The sequence below is a fragment of the Halictus rubicundus genome, unplaced genomic scaffold (genome assembly GCF_050948215.1).
Source record: "Halictus rubicundus isolate RS-2024b unplaced genomic scaffold, iyHalRubi1_principal scaffold0027, whole genome shotgun sequence".
NCBI lineage: Eukaryota > Metazoa > Arthropoda > Insecta > Hymenoptera > Halictidae > Halictus > Halictus rubicundus.
The window spans coordinates 834064-854220 of NW_027488568.1; the positions used below are offsets into that span (position 1 = coordinate 834064).

The 20157-nt window shown below is 40.7% G+C and overlaps 1 protein-coding gene across 3 annotated transcripts; it reads right to left on the reverse strand.

The window, feature by feature from the left end:
• Positions 1–17123: 17123 nt before the first annotated feature.
• LOC143363185 (THAP domain-containing protein 2-like) lies at positions 17124–18567 on the reverse strand. Of its 3 annotated transcripts, none has more exons than XM_076803785.1 (5): positions 18465–18567; positions 18131–18194; positions 17869–18020; positions 17626–17727; positions 17124–17442 (listed from the first exon to the last, which is right to left on the reverse strand). In XM_076803785.1, exons 2-5 carry the CDS (start codon positions 18190–18192, stop codon positions 17363–17365), a joined length of 396 nt encoding a protein of 131 aa, XP_076659900.1. In that variant the 5' UTR covers positions 18193–18194; positions 18465–18567; the 3' UTR covers positions 17124–17362. The 3 variants fall into 3 exon arrangements, with proteins under 3 accessions (XP_076659900.1, XP_076659898.1, XP_076659899.1); XM_076803783.1 differs by having other exon boundaries at positions 17794–18020; XM_076803784.1 differs by lacking the exon at positions 18465–18567 and adding an exon at positions 18301–18443 and having other exon boundaries at positions 17794–18020.
• Positions 18568–20157: the final 1590 nt, after the last annotated feature.

The window sequence follows — 20157 nt, forward strand, 5'->3', positions numbered from 1 at the left end:
TCTCTCTCTCTCTCTCTCTCTCTCTCTCTCTCTCTCTCGCTGGAATTCATGGAATCCCCGAGCGTAGTTCCAACAGAATGTTCCAATTTACCGGAACACAATCGCCGACTGTCGAATGGCGTCCAATTGCTCCAGAGATTCATCCGTCCGAGATCAAATATCTCAGACCAGGGTTTCGCATGTTTGACAAATTGTTTCTCTCCAGTGCCCATTTAGCTGCGATATTATTCATCAACGAGCTTATCTCCTGCTTCGACAACCGAGCCACTTGTTTGGCTTCCGTGTAGGATGAAGGGTATGAAATCGCCTTCTGGACGGCAATTAATCTAAGAAATTCATTCGTTGATGTCCTGTTCTCGGAAAATTAGCTGGATCAACAATTGCGAAGCTTGTTGGGATCGTTTATCATTATGTAAATTAAAATATCTGCAAAACTAATCATTTTTCGACATGCTCAACACTTTTTTGAAATATACAAACACGGATAGATTCGTGTGGGTTGGTACGAAAATATCCTGTTGTACAATGGCGGGACACGATTTCTCCATTGCAGCAGCTTTGATGAAGTCGATGCTTTTCGCAGCTCATGGAGATTTATATACGATCGTTAAAGAGATAGTTGAGTCATTAAAAATAGTATATGTAGACTGCGGGTTTGTATGCGTCCATAGAATTTATACATTTCAATTCAATGCAAAATTAAAATATGGTATCCGCTTGCAGCATTGAGTTTCAAGACTCTAAGGGATCAATTTTCGAGTATCCGGGATCAATTATCGAGATTACACGTTGAAGTAGAGAGAAAAGTCATCGAGTAGCTCGGGCGATAGAATTCTAATGCGAAATAAACCAAAGACACACCAAAAAAGAGATCAAATTTATTTCCCTTTTAAATCATTTAAGCGTTTCTAGATTTTCTAAATGCTTCTATACTGTTTTGCGTTTGATCCATCCATTTTTAATTAACAGTCTTGTTAATTATTGTTTGTTTAGCCTGGGATGAATAATTCTTCAAAATATAATTGTTAAATACGATGCTCTCATTCGGCTGATGCAAAGCTTTTAAATTCCGCGAATTTGAATGTGAAGATATTTAATCTCCCGATCAAAGAATTTCGACGGAACATAACGAATAAGAGTTTACTGTTTCCGTAGGAATCGGTGTCAGGCGTGGCCAATAATTGCATTGGTACGTTTTCAGCGACGCACAGTGTGTCGAGTATATGGGAATTCGGGAAAAAAGTCATAACTCTTAAATTATGAAATTTTCAAGTAAAGTACCTTAATACTTTTTGAAATAAAATGCAAAGGCGAATCGATTGGTATATAAAAAAATTTTTTTTTTAATTATTAAAAAAAATTTTTTTTTTTAATTGCGATAACTCTTATGTTTTAATAAATTCTTACGTTTTTTTTACTGCATAAAACGTAGTTTACAATTTTAACGAAAATTTAAAAAAAAAGTACAATACTGTATACATTACTTATTCAAATCTTCACAAGGAGGAATTAAAACTTAGGAATCCTTAAGAGAATTCCTTTATTTTACCTAGAAATAAATAAAATGAATAAATTAATTAATTAATAAATTAACATAGATAATATGTTATTAAATAATATGTGTACGTACTATACTACTTCAGCTTCACTATCATCAGAACAAGTGTTTGAGTTGGAATCTGATAAGTAGGATGTTTCATTTAATAATAAATAGTCTCTTATATCTGCAAAATCCTTTTTTTCTTTTTTCGTATGTTTTTTTTTATAATGGGCAATAATTGGATCCGACTCCAGTAGAAGACGATTTAATAGGTCTTTATTTGAATTTTCTCTTGATGTCTTGCGGGTATTATGTTCCCGAAAATATTTTATATTTTTATGTTGAGCCTCTAGAGCTTCTTCGGATAGTTTGCCAATAGGAACAATTGTATTTTTAATAATTTCAACTGCATGGAAAAGTAATTTATGCGTAGTTACCGGCATCACATACCAATTATAATGTTTTAAATATAATTCTCTAGCTTCTTGAATTATTTCTTGGAATTTAATAATATTTATATTTTCTCCGCTTGAGCAAATGTGAGCAGATTTAAACCAATGCGAAATTAAAGTTTAATGTGCCACCAATTACTGTAAAAAAATTCACGGGTGTACTTTGATGTACTTTTTTTAAAACTCTAATCAAAGTTGATAAATGTTAAACATAAAAAATTAGGACAAACTGCGATAATTTAAAAAAACTTTTTGGGAGATTGAAGGTCTAGTAATGCTAAACACACCCTGTAAAAATCAAATTAAAAAACCAAATAGCTTGCGAGGGACGCATGTTTTCAAAAATGCGCGGAATTTGACAGTGAAGTTTCAGCCTCAATTTTAATAACAAATTGATTTATTCAGTTAAAATTTAAGGCAGTTTTAGAAACTACGTTTTGTTACGAACATTTTAGGATACATAAATTTGCAGATCTTACACTTTGATTTTCGGACTTTTTTCCATTGGACGACACACTGTGCGACGCAAGGAAAGAGAAACATTGTTTCGGTGAGGAGAGGTGTTCTCACTTTTGTTAGTTCCACTGCCATAATTCTTCCAGCCACGAGGCTCAGGGACAAACAGTTTCTCTAGAAATAAAGCATCGCCCATGGAAAGGGCAATTTTTTTTGCGCAACATAAGTCTTTTGCACAAAATGTGTGTCGCGGTGGGCACCACCCACGTGTTCTCAGCAAATACCACTCTTTTCTTCAGTTGAAACAGAAGCATCCCGGTGGTAACAATATCTCCACCGGCCTGTGGTGTACTCTTTCAGGCCGAAACCAGGCCGAGGGAGGAGAATTTAGAGGGAGAATTGCTTACAGTTTTTGAACTCATCCAGATTTAATCAGATGATTTAATCACAGATTTAATCTGTGACCAATTGATACGATTATAGAAAACATGACGACGGAGAGAGAAATAATTAACGCGTTTGCTACTAGTGTTTGCTACTAGCGGTTGTTTTGGCAACAAGCTTCATCATATGATATTCTTCAAAACGTCCTCTTTTAAAATGTGGTGTCATATACGATCGGTAAAATATCGATGGAAATATTAATAATTACAGTATAACCTCGCCTGTTGCAACCTCATTTATTGCATGAACTCCTCGTTCGTTCCACGTTCAGTGTCCCTAGATGAGGAGGGAGAGCACGAATTGAGGGGACAAAGTTACCCTCTGTTTGCAGAAGACTTGTAGAAGAGGAAATTCAAAAGAGCCAAGGACATGTGGGGAAGAGTTCCGTGAGAAGAGTGAAGGAGAGAAATGCGGACAGTGGGGCCTCATTCTCTCTCTCATACCACGGGCTAGAAGCGTGGAAGTAGAGGGGCGGTCTATTGACCATCCCTAGTGAGGTTAGGTTTTTAGTGGGTATGGGTACGCCGAACGTCTGCGACCTGAGCCCCACACTACCCCATTCTGGGGTGTGCGTACGGCATTTTCCCCCTCACCCTTAAAAAAAAAAAGAAGAGGAAATTCGAGCGGCAACAAGTATTGATCTGGCGTCTATGTCCGTTACCAGGGACGCTGTTACGAGTTGCTGGATCTTGTTGCGCACCCTCGATTTTGCACACATTTTCGTATTAATACAGTGGTGAGACAACAAACCGATAGAAATAATTAACGCGTTCGCTACCAGCGTTTGTTTCGGCAATATTTCTTTAAGGTGTAACATTTTATCAAACGCAACATATCCTCTTACGAAATGTGAACAATATATGATTACAAAAACGCGAAGAGTTTCTCTCTGAATCGTTCTATGCTTCATATGTAATATTGAATGTCTACGTGGGGAAAATTAATTTGATTTTTCTTGCACGAATGAAATCGCGATTGCCATACACGCGCGACCATTTCAACGACCGACTCTGTGAATTCATTTGAGGAAAATCAAATAAGAAAAACGAAATGCAGATAAAACAAGATTGTTTGCAGCGTTCGTAACGCGATCGTTATTACACAGTTCCGATGAAATAGTATTTTGAAGGAGAGTGAGAATCGACCGAGTGAATCGTTTTATGCAAACCATTTGGAATAAATTGAACCATTTACTGAAATAATATTTTCCTCTGTCTTTCGAGCAGAGCCTGTTACGAGGATGCTACCTGATAATTGCGTTTCTACCCCCTATTCGATGATAGTGTTATACCAGTATTACAGCGTCGTGTAATGTCCACAACTGTAACGTTTAAAGACATACAGTCAATTAATAAGACAATTTTTTAATAATTGGACCAAACGACTTTAATCTTTTCGAGATATTAGAAAAATTAGTGTCATAAACCAACAGAATTTTTTTCAAAAAATTGCAATTGGTCACAATCGTAGAGAAAAATTTGAGGGTTACTTTTTATTACCGTTTTTTATTCGGGCCTGTCTTGAATATTTAAAAACTGCATTTGGTAAATATTTGTCCTGAAGACGGAATTTTTCATTTCTCGCTAGAACATTTCTACAAAGAAAATATCTGGGTTGTATTTCTTGTTACTTGATCGTTTCGAGGTACTTCGATGTTTTATTTCGATCAACGCCATGTAGGTCATCTATGGGAACGGATGCCTGCTCCTGGCAAAACGCTTTTCCCACCAACGTGGTCGGCTAAGCTGAGTCGTACGAGGGAAAAGACGAAGGGGCACCGCAGCCCGGTAAAGATGCGAGCTGCGCGAAAGAGATTTGGTAGGGGAAGCAAGCGGCTCCTACCGTGCCATTCCATGTTTTCACAGCACATTCTTGTGCAGCGTAATTGTTTTATTCTGCATCATTATTCAAGTACATCAATGTTACTGATACGCATACTGAAAATTTCATCGAAATCGGTTGACGAAGAAAAAAACAGCGTTTTCTACTAAGGATCTCCATAAGAACGATTGAATTTTGTCAGTACTTGTAGATTGTATTTATTCTGTTTTTTTTTATTCTATAATTATTACAGAATATTTTTTGTTTAAGAATCATTATTTTATAAATATCGCAATAATTTCCAAAGTAATTTTAAATTCTGATATTTTGTTAGATTGTCACCTAGTAATCACTTTCATATTTCCTATATGTGTAAACTCCACACAATCCAATTTTGCAAAAACTTTAACAGCTTCTATCTCAATAACTATTTGTTTGCGACATATTGTTCCTTTCAATCTTTTTCTCTTCTCGATCAGCAGAAGGTGTCAATGTAAAAAAGAAACTGTAACAACAAGTTTCTTCGTTATAAACAATTTTACGGCAAGTTTCTCTTATAAACGTCCACCGATCCAGAGATGTAGATTCATCCCTAGGACGGATGACCGTTACTATTTATACACCCTGTACATAATCTGCTTCATACAAAGGTAATAGGGGTATCGTATAGGGGTAACAATAAAGGGAACGAGACAGGGGATTCACAGCTGCATCAGAAAGGGGATTCGCATAGTTACAAGACATTTTAAATTCGGGGGCCGGCAGGCATTTGGCCTTGACTGTCACGCTGTGTTACGCTGTGCCTTTTTTTCTAAACATTTTACGTCTTCAATAAGTAAGTAATCAATTAAAAATGCATACCACCGTGTTTGTACATGTCTTTGCTACGTCTGTATAGAGCCTTTTTTTCGATACGAACACTAAATCTCTCGAAATTAAGAGAATCTCTTAGCGGCAGCCATCTTGTGACGTCATACTTGCTTCAGAATTCGAATTTTCTGCCGAATATTACAAATTACTCCACGATGAGGTAGAAATTCGCAATTTGGACTCTATACAGACGTAGATTGGACTTTTAGGAAACACAATTGACCACTTCTAAACTGCTCATTGCAATATTGAAGCGGCAGTTTGTCTAGATTTTGACCCTTGCATACGTATATGGATTTCAAACCATGCCGGCCCCCTTAAGGGTGCGTGGCCGTTTGAGCTCTCCAATGCTATCGGAGAGTGCTATTCCTATCCTGCAAAATAAAACACTGACGAATTTTTCTCTCGAGAGTAAATCGCGACAGTTTTACTCTCAGAGACACGACTTATGTTTTTTTAATGTAATTTTTCAGCATCGTGCGATACCGAAATTCGTTTTACAAGGAAAGTTTTCCTTGTGATTAAAAAAATTTGAATCAGTGATATTTTTTAATTTCAAAATTTACGTCCACAATCAGATACCTCAAAACGTTATATTTCAAATTTTTGCGGAAATCAAATAATTTTTGCAAATACACGACCGCCATTTTTTTAAATTTTGAGTGCAGATCTGTAACCGGCGATCCCGAAAACCTTAGAATACTAATTTTTTAACAGAACGAACAATTTCTTAACGTACACGTTCGCCATATTGGATCTGCCATTTTGTTTTTTTAAATTTTGCGTTCAATTTCGTAATCGGCGACCATCAAAACATTAAAACACAAATATTCAATTAAATCTGGGTCCATGACGGTCTTCCTGGAAATTGCAATCCGCCTAGGTAAGGGGCCACTTCTGTAAGGTCCTGGTCTGCGCAGGGACATGATCGTATGCAGGAAAAAGAAGGAGATATTGGTGGAAGATTCGCTTCCTTGTTGGTCTAGTGATGGGATATTGATCGGATTTGTTGACGCAGGCGCGACGATTGTAGCATGAGTAAAGTACAATTTTGGCTAAAATGGGGTACTTTAGTCATCCCGTATAATTTCGCAAAATGATTTGATTATGAAAAATGAATGTATAACATGTGTATGCCAATCAAATGGTAATAATAATTTATCAAAAATATGTAACACGCTTGTTTCGTCGTCTCGTCCTGGACACTTCCGGTTTTTCCTGCCAATAATAGTACCCCACTACTGTCGTCACAATATAGATACATTACTGCGCCGGACGCGCATGCGCAAAAACCCCGACGAAAATCCCCCCACTGAAGTAGTCAGGTCATCCGGCTGACGGAGCTTGCGAGTTAGTCTTGCCGAAGCCGTCGAACCGTCGAACCAGATCTACGCGATGAAGGTATGTAACTTTTTAAGTTTTATATAAAAATGTTGTTTAACCCTTTGCACTCGAAGCTATTTCAATTCCAAAATGAAACATTTCTTCCGACCTAGAATATTGCCCTCCTATATATTTTTTTTCATGTTATATATACGAAAATAGTGCAACTTACTCGTACAATACCGAATGTTTAGTAATTTATTAAATACAAACAAAGATAATGTAAAAAATATTTTGAATAATGATACAAGAATTTTTAGTGGTGCATTACAGTCATCATTCGAGTGCTAAGGGTTAATAAGACTTTTGGACACGCCCACCCCGAACCGCTCTTTTCGAAATATGACATAGATTATTCTAGTCCTTTTTTACATGCTGCACACGAAATGTTGTCGTTTTTGGCGCAAATGTCATCTTATTTATTTAATATATGTTATTTACCCGGCTACCCGAGTGCCCAGGAGATGCCCCCGCGCCGCACCGATTTTGATAAAATTTAAATATACTGTAAAACTCAATATTCTGAACTTTCTCCTATACATATAACCGCTGTTCAGCATTAATTTATGAAATATTCGCGAAAAACTGGAGTTACTACTACATTGAATTTTGCCTGTATGTGTACGTCCGAGGGGTGCGTATGTGTCAGCATGGTACGATCGCGCGACTATTTCTACAGATATATCACGGTGTTTGTGCCCTTCGGCGGCCGTTGTCACAACGAAGTGCGTCGCGGCGATCGATTTCTTCGGTTGTTTTCCCCTGAAAGTCGCGTCGCGGACTTCGCGTTTTTTTGTTTCGACCTACCTCGTTTTTAACTTTCCGGCACGTAGTCACCTCAGAGCAGCCATTTGCAATGGTCGCGCTACTAACGAACGCCATTTCTCGACGTGCCGGGTGTAAGTACGTATTATCGGGTTTGGTTTGGACTACATTTGGATTAGTTTTCGAGGTAGGTTTGAGTTAGTCTTGAGTTAGATTCAAAATTTACTGTGCAAAATTCAATGTTAGTGTATATCACCATATAAAATATATTTCTTTTGCAAAAAATTTATATTAGGATGAAAATTGACATGAATAATCATATAATAATCATTTTTATGCATAATACAATTTTGTAAAAATTATATATCAATCATTTTTATGTATTCTTAATTTGTTTTTAATATATGTTTTACACCTATTGGAAAAGTAATAAGAATGTAAGGATAGATCGAAATTGTTTATAGCGAATAGCGATTTGTTAAGTTTGCTAATTTTGTTTACATTGAATGTTTTTAAAAATAAATGCTTTGTTAAATTTATTAATTATATTGGTAAATTTAATTTTCTGTAAACAATTTCCGATATATATTTATACATTAATAACCAAATTACGAGGAGTGCCCAAAAACAGGCCATTTGTCTGCACTGTACGGCGGTCTCTTTATTTTCCGAGATATTCGCAAAAAACTGTCTATTTTGATGAAAAATTCTGCCTATTTTGAATGACCGAATTTGTTCTTTAGGGTGGGGGAGGGTTCTTTCGTTAATACCTACAATGCACAACAAACTTTCGTTAATACTCCCTATGAAAGTATCGAGTCGATGTGGTCAATGTTCTTCCACTTTGCAATCAAATTCGCAGAAGTTATTTATTCATGATCACTATAAGTTGTTTCTATATATGTATTCATTGAGTGATACATGTTATTATTTATTTCCAGTGTTTTCAAATGGGTGAGGTTGGCCAACGGATGCAATGCTGGTTCGCTCTTTACCTCACGCACTGGTTCCTCGGTCACGCCAGCGTCTCATGTTTCCTTTTCAACGGTTAAGAAGTAATTTTGCAGGTATTTCCTCATTATTTCTTTATCAATGTTTTAATTTGAATAGATTTTGTTTTCTTGAACTTGGAATTTATGGGATATAGGTCTTAGGGATTGCTATTCCCTTATAACTTCTGCGAAATATATTCTTTACGTTCCTTGAGTTTTAGCGCCTTATATATGTAAGAGCAGTATTTTTAAGTAACCACTTTATTAACAGATAGTTAGACGATAATCATAGTACAACGAGACAATTACACAATTACTTCGCGCGCCGAAAGAATATAACAGAAAACCTAGTCCGTAAGCCGTATTCGTAATCCGTGTTCGTAATCCGTGTTCGTAGCCGTTTGTCGTAATCGTAATTATCGTATCGGATCGTATCGTATCGTGACGTTCGCCTTCACCGTATAATCGTTCTTTCGCGAATCCCCCGTCCCGGCGCGGACGCGTCCTTTTATCCGCGCCTTCATCGAACATTCGCGATCTTTTCTTATATGATTTGGGCGTTAGGGTAACGGCCTAACGCCCGCCGCTCGTTCCCGCGGTCGCTACCGTTTGTTGTGTTACGCCGCGGTCACAACATCGTCGACGCTCACGCAGACGCGCACACACATGCTCGCGCGCGTCCTTCGATCGCAGGAGAGTTCGACGGCCTCGTTTGGGCGTTTTTATGCCTGTTTAGGTGTTCCTCCGCGGTCGCGAACTCTCCTTTCCGCGTCTGCCTCCTACACTCGGCCGTCCTGAACAGGCATATGGCCTCAGATGCCTGTATCATCTCCGCTGTCTCCCTCGCTCTCGTCGCTGGCTTGGATCCACGGCTTGATGTGGTCCGCTGATGCCGACGTTGTTCGTGGACCCTCGTGCTCGCCGACCTTGCCCACCAAGTACCGGTCGTTGCGCAGTACCCGCGTCACCTCGTACGGGCCCAGGAATTTCCCTGCCAGCTTCTGCCCTTGCGCGGTCTGCGTCCGCTGGATCGCCACTAGGTCGCCACTAGGTCGCCTTCTTGGTAGACCGTGGCCCTTTTTCCGTCGCTTGTCGTGTTGTCGATCGCCCTCGACTCTTTCGGAAGGGGAAAGCGTTCTTGGCCGCTGATACTCCGACTCATTATCCCTTACACTGAGCCGCGTCGTGTCTCCGAATTCCCGAATCGCGTCTGGCCTGTGACCACGTACGGTCGTTTCGATTTCGTTGCGTAATTTCGTATTGTCGACGTGGGAGACGTCGATCTCGTCGCGTGATGGTTCGTGCCGTAAACTCGAGATTTCGGGGGTGCTGGCCGGTGCCCGTGACACCAACGTCATTACGCCGTTTTTCACCGACCACTCCGCGGTGCCGATGAAATCGAAGCCGAGTAGTATCCCATATTCTAACACGGCGTTCCCCACGACGCGCAGCGTGGCCTCCCGTACCTCCCCGTCGACAACGATTTCGGCCCTACACTTTCCTAACGTGTGACAGCGTTCTGCGCCTATCCCGCGTATGTACAATTCCTCGTGCGTTACCGGCGGTGCCCCGACTTCACGGTAAACATCCTCGCGAATCAGCGACACGTCGCTACCCGTATCGAGCACGGCGACCGCGGCGCGTCCGTTGACGCGAATGTTTTTCCGGCATTTACTTCTGGTGGACGCCGTGACGGCGAGGACGTCTTTCACGGGCAGTTTTTTCGGGCAATCGCGCGAAATGTGGCCGTAATCGTTACAGCTGAAACACTTACGCCCTTTGTCTTGCGCGGGGCATTTCGGTGTGGGATGTTCTCGGTCGCCGCAGTTGGTGCACCTCCTCGTTGCCGTCGCTGCATTCGTCGATGACATCTCGCCTCTGGGCCTCGGTGCCGTCTCTCCTCCCTTGGAGGTCGTGGTGGCTGTCCTTGGTCCGAGCTCGATCTTCCCGAAGGCGTCCAGTAGCTCGGCATTCGTTCTGAACCTCTGGATGCGTGCCTGATTCTGGAGGTTAGAATCCGGAATCCCGTCGATGACGCAGTCGATGAATTCCTCTGCGTCTACGTTGATCCGGTTCGCCAGGATTACCTTCTGATGAAGGTAATCTGCGAAGGTTTCCCCTCGGCGCCACGTTCTCTCCTCGAACCGACGTCTCTCCATCAGCTTGTTCGGCCGACGGTAGAACATGGCCTTCATATTCTCCAGAAGGGTCTCGGTATCCATTGCCATGTGCTCAGGGCGGGAATGGAACCAATCCAGCGCCTTTCCCCGGAGCCTCGACACGATGAGGATGCGACATGCGTCGTCTCGCAGGTCGTAGCCGTCGCGTAGGAGTCGAAGCTGCATTGCCCACGTTTCGAAGGCGCCTCCCGAGCCATCGAAATGACCCAGAAGGTCCGCAATGGCCGTGATGCTCATTCGGAGCGGTTCGGCTGCCGTACCTGCAACCCCTGATCTCGTTGGCTGCTGTGCAAGATTGCCCGGTGCTTGACGCGCTGCCTCTAGTTCCCGTCTGGTCAGCTCCGCTTCCCGGATGGCCAGCTCTTTCTCCTTTTCCAGCAGTTTGATCTGGCGCCTCATCATATCCATCTCCGTAGCCTGGTCTGAGATGGTTGGTATCGGCACGGTTTTGGCCTCATCCGCCGAATCGTCGTTACCATCGAAAAGGTCGTCCACCGCGCCGCCGTCTTCGAGCAGTCTCGCGACTAGCTCGATCTTCGTTCCGCTGGTGGAGAGCGTTCTCTCTCGCAGGATCTCCTTCAAACGCGCCGTGGTGAGGTTCAGGAGATTTTTGTCCGCCATCTCGTTGCGAATTGAAAGCTAAGTGCACTGCGTTTAACTCCCTGTCTCGCGTACCGTCAATATCTGCTACTTTCTGAACGTTGTCTAAAGACCGGACGAGCCCCCAATTGTAAGAGCAGTATTTTTAAGTAACCACTTTATTAACAAATAGTTAGACGATAATCACAGTACAACGAGACAATTACACAATTACTTCGCGCGCCGAAAGAATATAACAGAAAACCTAGTCCGTAAGCCGTATTCGTAGTCCGTGTTCGTAATCCGTGTTCGTAGCCGTTTGTCGTAATCGTAATTATCGTATCTGATCGTATCGTATCGTGACGTTCGCCTTCACCGTATAATCGTTCTTTCGCGAATCCCCCGTCCCGGCGCGGACGCGTCCTTTTATCCGCGCCTTCATCGAACATTCGCGATCTTTTTTTATATGATTTGGGCGTTAGGGTAACGGCCTAACGCCCGCCGCTCGTTCCCGCGGTCGCTACCGTTTGTTGTGTTACGCCGCGGTCACAACATCGTCGACGCTCACGCAGACGCGCACACACATGCTCGCGCGCGTCCTTCGATCGCAGGAGAGGTCGACGGCCTCGTTTGGGCGTTTTTATGCCTGTTTAGGTGTTCCTCCGCGGTCGCGAACTCTCCTTTCCGCGTCTGCCTCCTACATATATATATACACATTAATAACCAAATTACGAGAAGTGCCCAAAAACAGGCCATTAGTCCGCACAGTACTGCGGTATCTTTATTTTCCGAGATATTTGCAAAAAACTGCCTATTTTGATGAAAAATTCTGCCTATTTTGAATGACCGACTTTGTTCTTTAGGGCGGGGGAGGGTTCTTTCGTTAATACCTACAATGCACAACAAACTTTCTTTAATACACCCTGTGAAAGTATCGAGTCGAAGGGGTCAATGTTCTTCTACGCTACATCGTAGCGTCCGGAAATATGTTGAATGTTGGTGGCGAATTGGCTAATGAAATCTAATTGTCCAATTTGTCTCGGAGTGTGTTCATCGGGTTTATGCGAAATTTTTCGGATTGTTGACCCATGGAGGTCTTGCCTCTTCTATTGATCCTGCTCTTCTTAGAAACATCAAAAGATGTCTTCAGAATCTTCGTATTCGACAGTCGACTTTATCACAAAACACGACTGCCTCGATGGAGGCTTCCGTTACGAGAATCTCCCCGCTCATCATCGACTCTTAAAGGGAAATTGTTTTTTGATTTGATTAAAAAAGTAATTGATCCCAGCGATGGTCCATATCGCCATAGAATAAATGTGTTCAGTGCTGTCCAGAGCATAGTACACAGAAATTTTACCATAACTGGACTGAATGTTAAATGCTTCATTCCTACACACTACAATGAGTGTAAAGAATATTGATAACAACATTCTTTTACTTTCAATGTAATCTTACTGTTTACAGTACAATTCAGTACTGTACAAAGGATCCACAGAAATTCAGAGCATAGTACACAAAATTGCTAAGAGAAAATGTAATGAATAATGAAGAAAGCGTGCCTGTAAAATGGGACGATCCCCCAAAACGGAAGTGTACACAGTACTGTTATGCCGCATCATCCTCCAACCTTATCTTCGCCCTTTTTGCCCGGCTGATTCACCTATTTGACTGGACTAGGAACGGCGGAGTTACGTGTCCGGTGACACATATTAAGGTTCCAAAGGTCTTTGGAAAAGGGCCATATAAGGAGCCTTCTCATCAAAGGACTTCCACTTCCGAGTTAACACTTCTATTGCACGGACGCATAATTTCTGTAAGCGCGAGTTTCTTGTAAGCAATCTGTTGGCGTGTGTGTGGCCTACTCAATAAAAACTTCAGGTTATCAAGAAGACAAGGACTATTTCTCGAGAGAATCCCATCCTTCTATCTTCACGACATAACAGTACAATCGTCATGGTCACAGCATTTGGCCGTTAGTCCAACACCGATTGCGTTGAAACTTCTGCCCCTATAATTCCTAATATCGGGTACGAAACGCGATAATACGGCCATATGGGATTGCCCATTTTCGATCTTATCTTGTCAACTCTGTCCATAAGTTCTCCAACTTCCTCCCAAATGATACGTTCTTTATGTGCTTCAGTTAGAGGTTCTCCATGTATGGATTGAATCATTGCTGTAATGCCTGTCATTGCAGTCTCACTTAATATAAGGGCAGCGGCCAATTCTGGCAACTTGTTCTGGTATTGAAAGCAGAACTTGAATAATACTCTTTTTAACCGAGGGGCCAATTGAAAGGTGGGTGCATAAAGGGTCGTAAAATTATCTGACACAAGGAATACACCCTGTGGTACATTCATTGCTGCCAATACAGCTCTACGTCGATTGGCCATATAGGCTTTTCTTTGTTCTGTTCCAATAGCTTCAGTCGTGTGGAAAGTCTTGAACATTGATATAAGCAATAAATGGCATGTAGCCCTAGCATCAAAATCGTCTAAATTTTTTAAGTCCGGTTTATTTACTACCTTTAATGTATAATCTTCTTTAATCTTGTCTTTAATCTGTACTCCTTCGTCGGAGTTCTCGGTGCATTTACTTATAATTGCAAAGAAATCATTTTCATAGACTAAAAACAAACATAACCAATCGTGTTCTCTACACCTCCGTCTATTAAGTCCTGATTGTGCATCATCATTGAGAATAAATCATCTAGTAGATTTGTGTTGATGTTAAGAACATTCGTTGCCCTGAAACTAGGAATTTTGAGTTTCTTATATTCTTCTGGTAATTTAAAATTGGATGGTGACAATGTATTTAGTTGTACGCATGACTCTGGTGATATCATATTCCCTTTGGTGAAGATTTCTATATCCCCAAACATATAACTCACTTCCGAGCTGTCGACCATCCGATATTGCTCCTTATTTCTTGGCTGTATCATTTTTAATAATGTTTCCAGAGTAATGGTCTCACAAGGAGAGGCCACGTCCTTCGGGTCACCGATTCGGTTGAAACTTTGCACACTTATAGATCTCGTTCTCCTCTTTACGAATATATACCATTATAGGGGCAGATACCCAATACTTTTCGAGATATTGATGATTGAAGTTTCATTATTTCCCATGTAATGCCGTATTTTTTCTAGCCTACAACAAGAGTCGATGTGGCGCAACGGTAGCGTGCCATGTTTTCAGCCGGACGACCAGGCCGTTCAAATCCTGCCGACTAACGCATTTTTTTTAAAATTTCATTATGTTTTATCATTGCATATTTATATTATTAATTTCAAACGATTAAATTTCACGCATAAAATTGCATTTTGAATTACAAATAACATGTATTTCGTATTTCACAATTCCATTTAAATTATATAATCAACACGGATCAGACAGGATGTCAGTATCAATCAACGTTCGAAAGGACAATAACATATAAGGGAGTAAAGACCGCACTTGTTTAAAAAAAGGTAGATGAACTTATGTCACATCACACAAACGTAATAGTAACTTGTTCGAAATCCGAAAAGTTAACACAAGATATTTATAAAGAGTTCTTAAAATTTAATATATATATTTAATATATAAATTACTATTACTATTTAATTACTATTAATTATTATTTAATATATAACAATAATAAATAATCCTGTTGTTAGTAAATAAATACATGTTATTTGTAATTCAAAATGCAATTTTATGCGTGAAATTTAATCGTTTGAAATTAATAATATAAATATGCAATGATAAAACATAATGAAATAAAAAAATGCGTTTGTCGGCAGGATTTGAACCCTGGTCGTCCGGCTGAAAACTTGGCACGCTACCCTTGTGCCACAACGACTTTTGTTGTAGGCTAGAAAAAATACGGCATTACATGAGGAATAATGAAACTTCAATCATCAATATCTCGAAAAGTATTGGGTATCTGCCCCTATAATGGTATATATTCGTAAAGAGGAGAACGAGATCTATAAGTGTGCAAAGTTTCAACCGAATCGGTGACCCGAAGGACGTGGCCTCTCCTTGTTAGATTTGGAGACTGTGCCCATGTGAAATTTAAAAATTCGGTCATTTCGGGGAAGTAATCAGTATGTTGTACATGTTCACTGAGCCCGTACTTTTCTCGTATTTTCAAATTATGTACCTGGTCATAAACATTTACATCGTACCTATCTATTATTGCACGTATTTTTTTCGATTGGCTTGATACATTTAATATTTTAGTATTGTCTAATGCCCTCACGTTTCCTGTATTAATTGAAATGTCATGCCGCACAAGCAGTCGCTTGTACGCGGAAACAAACTGCGAAGCTGTTGGATTTGGGCACCACCCACTTCTGCCTCTAACAGCGCAAAAAGAGAGTTCCAAATGATCTTGTCTCGTCTTATAAGATAATAAATATTTCATTTGCGATTCATTTGGTTTGATAAACATGTCGTATATATTAAAAATAGATAAAACTGCGGTAAAAAGGCCAATGAATCCCGCTTTTCGCCTGTAGAGGAATATGGAAGTTCCATTTTTATCTCTAATTTTAGATAAATATTGAATTTCCGCGATTAAACGTGGACGCTCAACTCACGTTCAAAAAATCAAATATTGTATCGATGCAGCGTAGAAAACGTGCTGTTGCTCCACCACCTTCAAATTCCGGAATTTGAAGCACGTTCCAACAAAACTCAATGCTCTCGGCCACGCTTGAACTCAGTGTTTGCGCAGCTAAGGCCACTTTCATTACCATTTTCCGGTATTCAATATGTTTTGTTAGAAGACGATTACCCAAACGTAGACCTTCCTTCTGTTGCAGTAAAGCAAGTGCTTGTATATTCTACTTGTATACTAAGCTACTTGTATATTCCGCTTGTATACTAAGTATTCGCCTAAACAATTTCTAATGTTCTTTAACATATGACATGCATCAAATATTACATTAATGTCTGGCTCGCCAGGTACAGGATGTGCGAAATGAACTTTAAATATTTCATAAATATTTTCATGCTCTGTCATTCTCGTATTTACATACATTCGAGCACCTAAATTTTCCACTGTGGCAAAATGAGCACATGGGCCGTCTAACGTTAAACTGCACCAGTCACGCCCGATTTCTGTAGGCGAATGAATGCCTCTCGCAATAAGTTGGCTTTAGTTTCGACGTTCAACGTTGTAATTAAAAAATTGCCAATTGGAAGTTTCCAATTTTGGCCAAGCGCCACAACCATTATTACGAGGGCATTTTTGGCCTCTAGAAGGTCATCCCCACCACTTATACCGACACCTAAATCTACATGAGCCCGCATTGTCCCATCGCGACCCCTCTGACATCCTTTTTTTATGCCCATCTCATCAAATATCACAGCACAAAGCAGTCTTTGCCCTTTTTCTTTTAGTTCGCCAGATTTTTCTTTTAATGTTGCAAAAGATTCCTCAGTAAAACCTGGTTCTGCATTTACACTACTATACCAGGTTCTGAGGACGTCTGCGTGCGGAGGCGCTAAATTGAAAGTTTTCGTTATATACGAATACGCTTTCGGTGAATAAAAGTGTACAGTCAAAGCAAACGCGCGCAGTGCTGGGGCGTATTTGTCTCGCGTGAGTTTGCCTACGTTTTTCCTATTTTTGAGCATGCAGTTGAATAATTCTAATGAAGCATCGGCATTAGCAGAAAGGCAATAATACGCACTAGCAGGCAGAAGTCTGTTTTCCTTTAACCCTTGTATCACATCTCGTAAAGAGTGTACCTTTTCTTTCAGACGTCTGACCTGCTGCTTGAGTCTTCTATTCTCCTGCGTTATGGACTGCAATCTTCTTTACATATGATCTAATTTCTTTATCGTACTTCGTGGTGTATTGTGGTAACAATGATCGTGTTGTATTTTGTCACGTAGTGTTGCAAATTTGACACTTCTCCCTTACATTTGCAGTCTTTGATGTGCATGGTGAAGAGAAATCTTTACCAACTGCAATGGGAAATATTGTTCAGTACTGTAGACAGATATTAATCCTCAAATAGTAACATTATATGCCAGTTTTAATATGTTAAAGTAAGTTTTTGCTTTATGAATAAGAAAAATTGGAAGAGATAATTTCATTTATAGATTAAAATGGAATACTCTGTATATTTGAAACTTATTTCAACTTACGTGTCTGGTTGCTGGTTGTAGGAGAATGATTGCATTCTACAACCATAATCGGTTCTGGGACTTCTTCTGTTGTTGCAAAAGTTGCCAGAACATCATTATTATCTGAAAGGAAACAAGTATATATCATATGCTTTGCAACCCTTTATTAACAAAGACAAAGTGTCTTACCTCTATCATTACTTTCCCTTAAGATATTCGCCTGTGGTTCACATCTTGACTTTTTCGGTAAAATCGTGGGTATACTTCCAGGCTCTAAGCGTTTCCTGCTATAGCATTCCGTGATGCTGTTTTCAGGAAAATGATCAGAACAGATGAAACTACTGTCTGTAGGCATCCATCCTTCCCGACCTATTTCTTTGACCCACTGTTTACATGAGGCTTCATTTCGAGGAAATCTATGCAAAATCATGTGAGAATTAAAAAAACAGTAAACAAAAAGAATTGTTTAATAAAATAAATGAATTTAACTACTAAATTGAACAGAGATTATGTAATCTTTACATACTTGTGTAGTGACACATTTGTGTTATTGTTGCTTAACTTTCCGCAAACTAAGCATTTACTCATAACTGCACTAAAAACAAAGCATGATCAGATTCAGATACAGCTACTAAGCTGGCTATAATAGTTTCCTTGCAATTTAACATACTTCTATTTTTAATATTCAATACATACCTGCTAACTTCGAAAGTTCAATAAATATAAAAAAAGGAGCTCACAGGACACGCCAAACCACGCTATAAAACAAACTGCTCCCTAACTGCAATAAAACAAAGCATGATCAGATTCACATACAGCTACTAAGCTGGCCATAATAGTTTCCTTACAATTTATCATACTTTTATTTATACTTAATGTATCTTATGTCTTCATCCACTTTTTGCACTTGCTGCTGCACTCCTCTGCACCTCACTATTCTAAAACAAACTTTAAAAAATGTTATAATTAATGTACAAAGTAAATTTCGAAAAATAAGCTCAAAAATAAGTTCACTAAGTGTCCCTCAATTTTGAAAAATTATTTTTAAAATTGATTTGACACTGAGCAAAGTATTTTTTCAATATTTCCCGAGCTTATTAATCGAATTTTCTATAATATAAAGAAGTTATATATAATATAAAAGAGGCTTGGAAAATCTGGTTTTGAAGATTGTTGAAGATCAGCAACGGTCCGCGTGGTCCACAGGCAACAACAATCAAACAATTGACACAAATTGACAACAGTTGACAACTCAATTCGAAATGATTCCAGACCATCCGTTCAAACACATTCATACAGCAGTGGTTTTGCCGGCAATAGTAGCGTCCAATAGCAGCAAAGATTCGAACATCAGTCTTGTCCAATCACGTTTAATCACGTGATGTGCCGTGAACGTGGTGCCATCTAAGCTGATTCCCTCGCAAGTGTAGAGCATCGCGGGGGTGAAGAGGAGTACGGGGGTGGGGGGATGTAGTACACAGGTGTATAACTGGCGGCGCTTGCATGTAAAGCCGCTTCAATTCGTTTCACGGTATCTCGAATCCATAGTATATATCAGTGGCTGGGACCCACTTTGAGACTCGCAGTTTAACACGGGGGCTGGCAGTCTTTATATATATCTCGTCGGTGCCGTAACACTGTATATTTAACAAAATGTAAAGATGGCCGATCGAGCATTCAAAACTCGATCGGCGGTTGGCAGTCGAAAGAGCTAGATTGTGTTCCCTCTCGGCTTCCATCGCTCGAGGTAGGAGATGCCAACCTCGTCGAGACTAACACTAGACGCGAGTGTAGGGAATTTGCGCTAGTGGCGCCAATATCCTTACAGTATTTTTCGAGCGACATATTCTTCCGTAAGGCTGACAGTCTTTTTAAATATCTCGTCGGTGCCTATGTAGTGATGGTGTAATCGTGGGTCGTCTGTTTTTTAGCTTCAGACTGACGTTGTTGGCAATATGCGTCTGCAACTTTGAGTCAACTTGCCAGGTCTGTCGCTAGCTCATCGAAATCAGTGCCCTTATCCACCGTTGCAGTTCTGGACAACGTATTCGCGACCACATCTCGGAGTGTGTTTATCGGGTTTATTTTCAATGTGTTGTCACGTTGCCCTGATTTCCTGGCCCGTCCGACGGGAGAAAACCTGGGCAACGGCGGGTTTTTATAGGCCGTGAGGCCGGGCCGCGCTCGGCCGCGCGATACGTGGTCCACCCGTGACAAAAGGTATCTCGTAAGCTCGATTTTCCGACGGATCTTATGCGGTTCGGAACCGGAAACGGGCGCCAGACACTTGCAAGTGCCACACGAACAACTCGTAATGAACGCGAGACGCGAGTTACGATACCGAACCTACGAGAAGCGCGCGAGGGCCTGGGTAGCGGCAGCCTGGGCCAGGGTTCTACGCGGAGGGAATACGGGACGTTTCCCGCGGCGGAAAGGTTTCTCAGAAAGAAGCGTACACGAGTTTGGGGCTTCGAGTTAACATTTATTTCTTCCCGGTTCTGTACAAGGGGCTGCCGGGATCGCCCGGCAGCGGTGTAATCGAAGCCCGCGCGA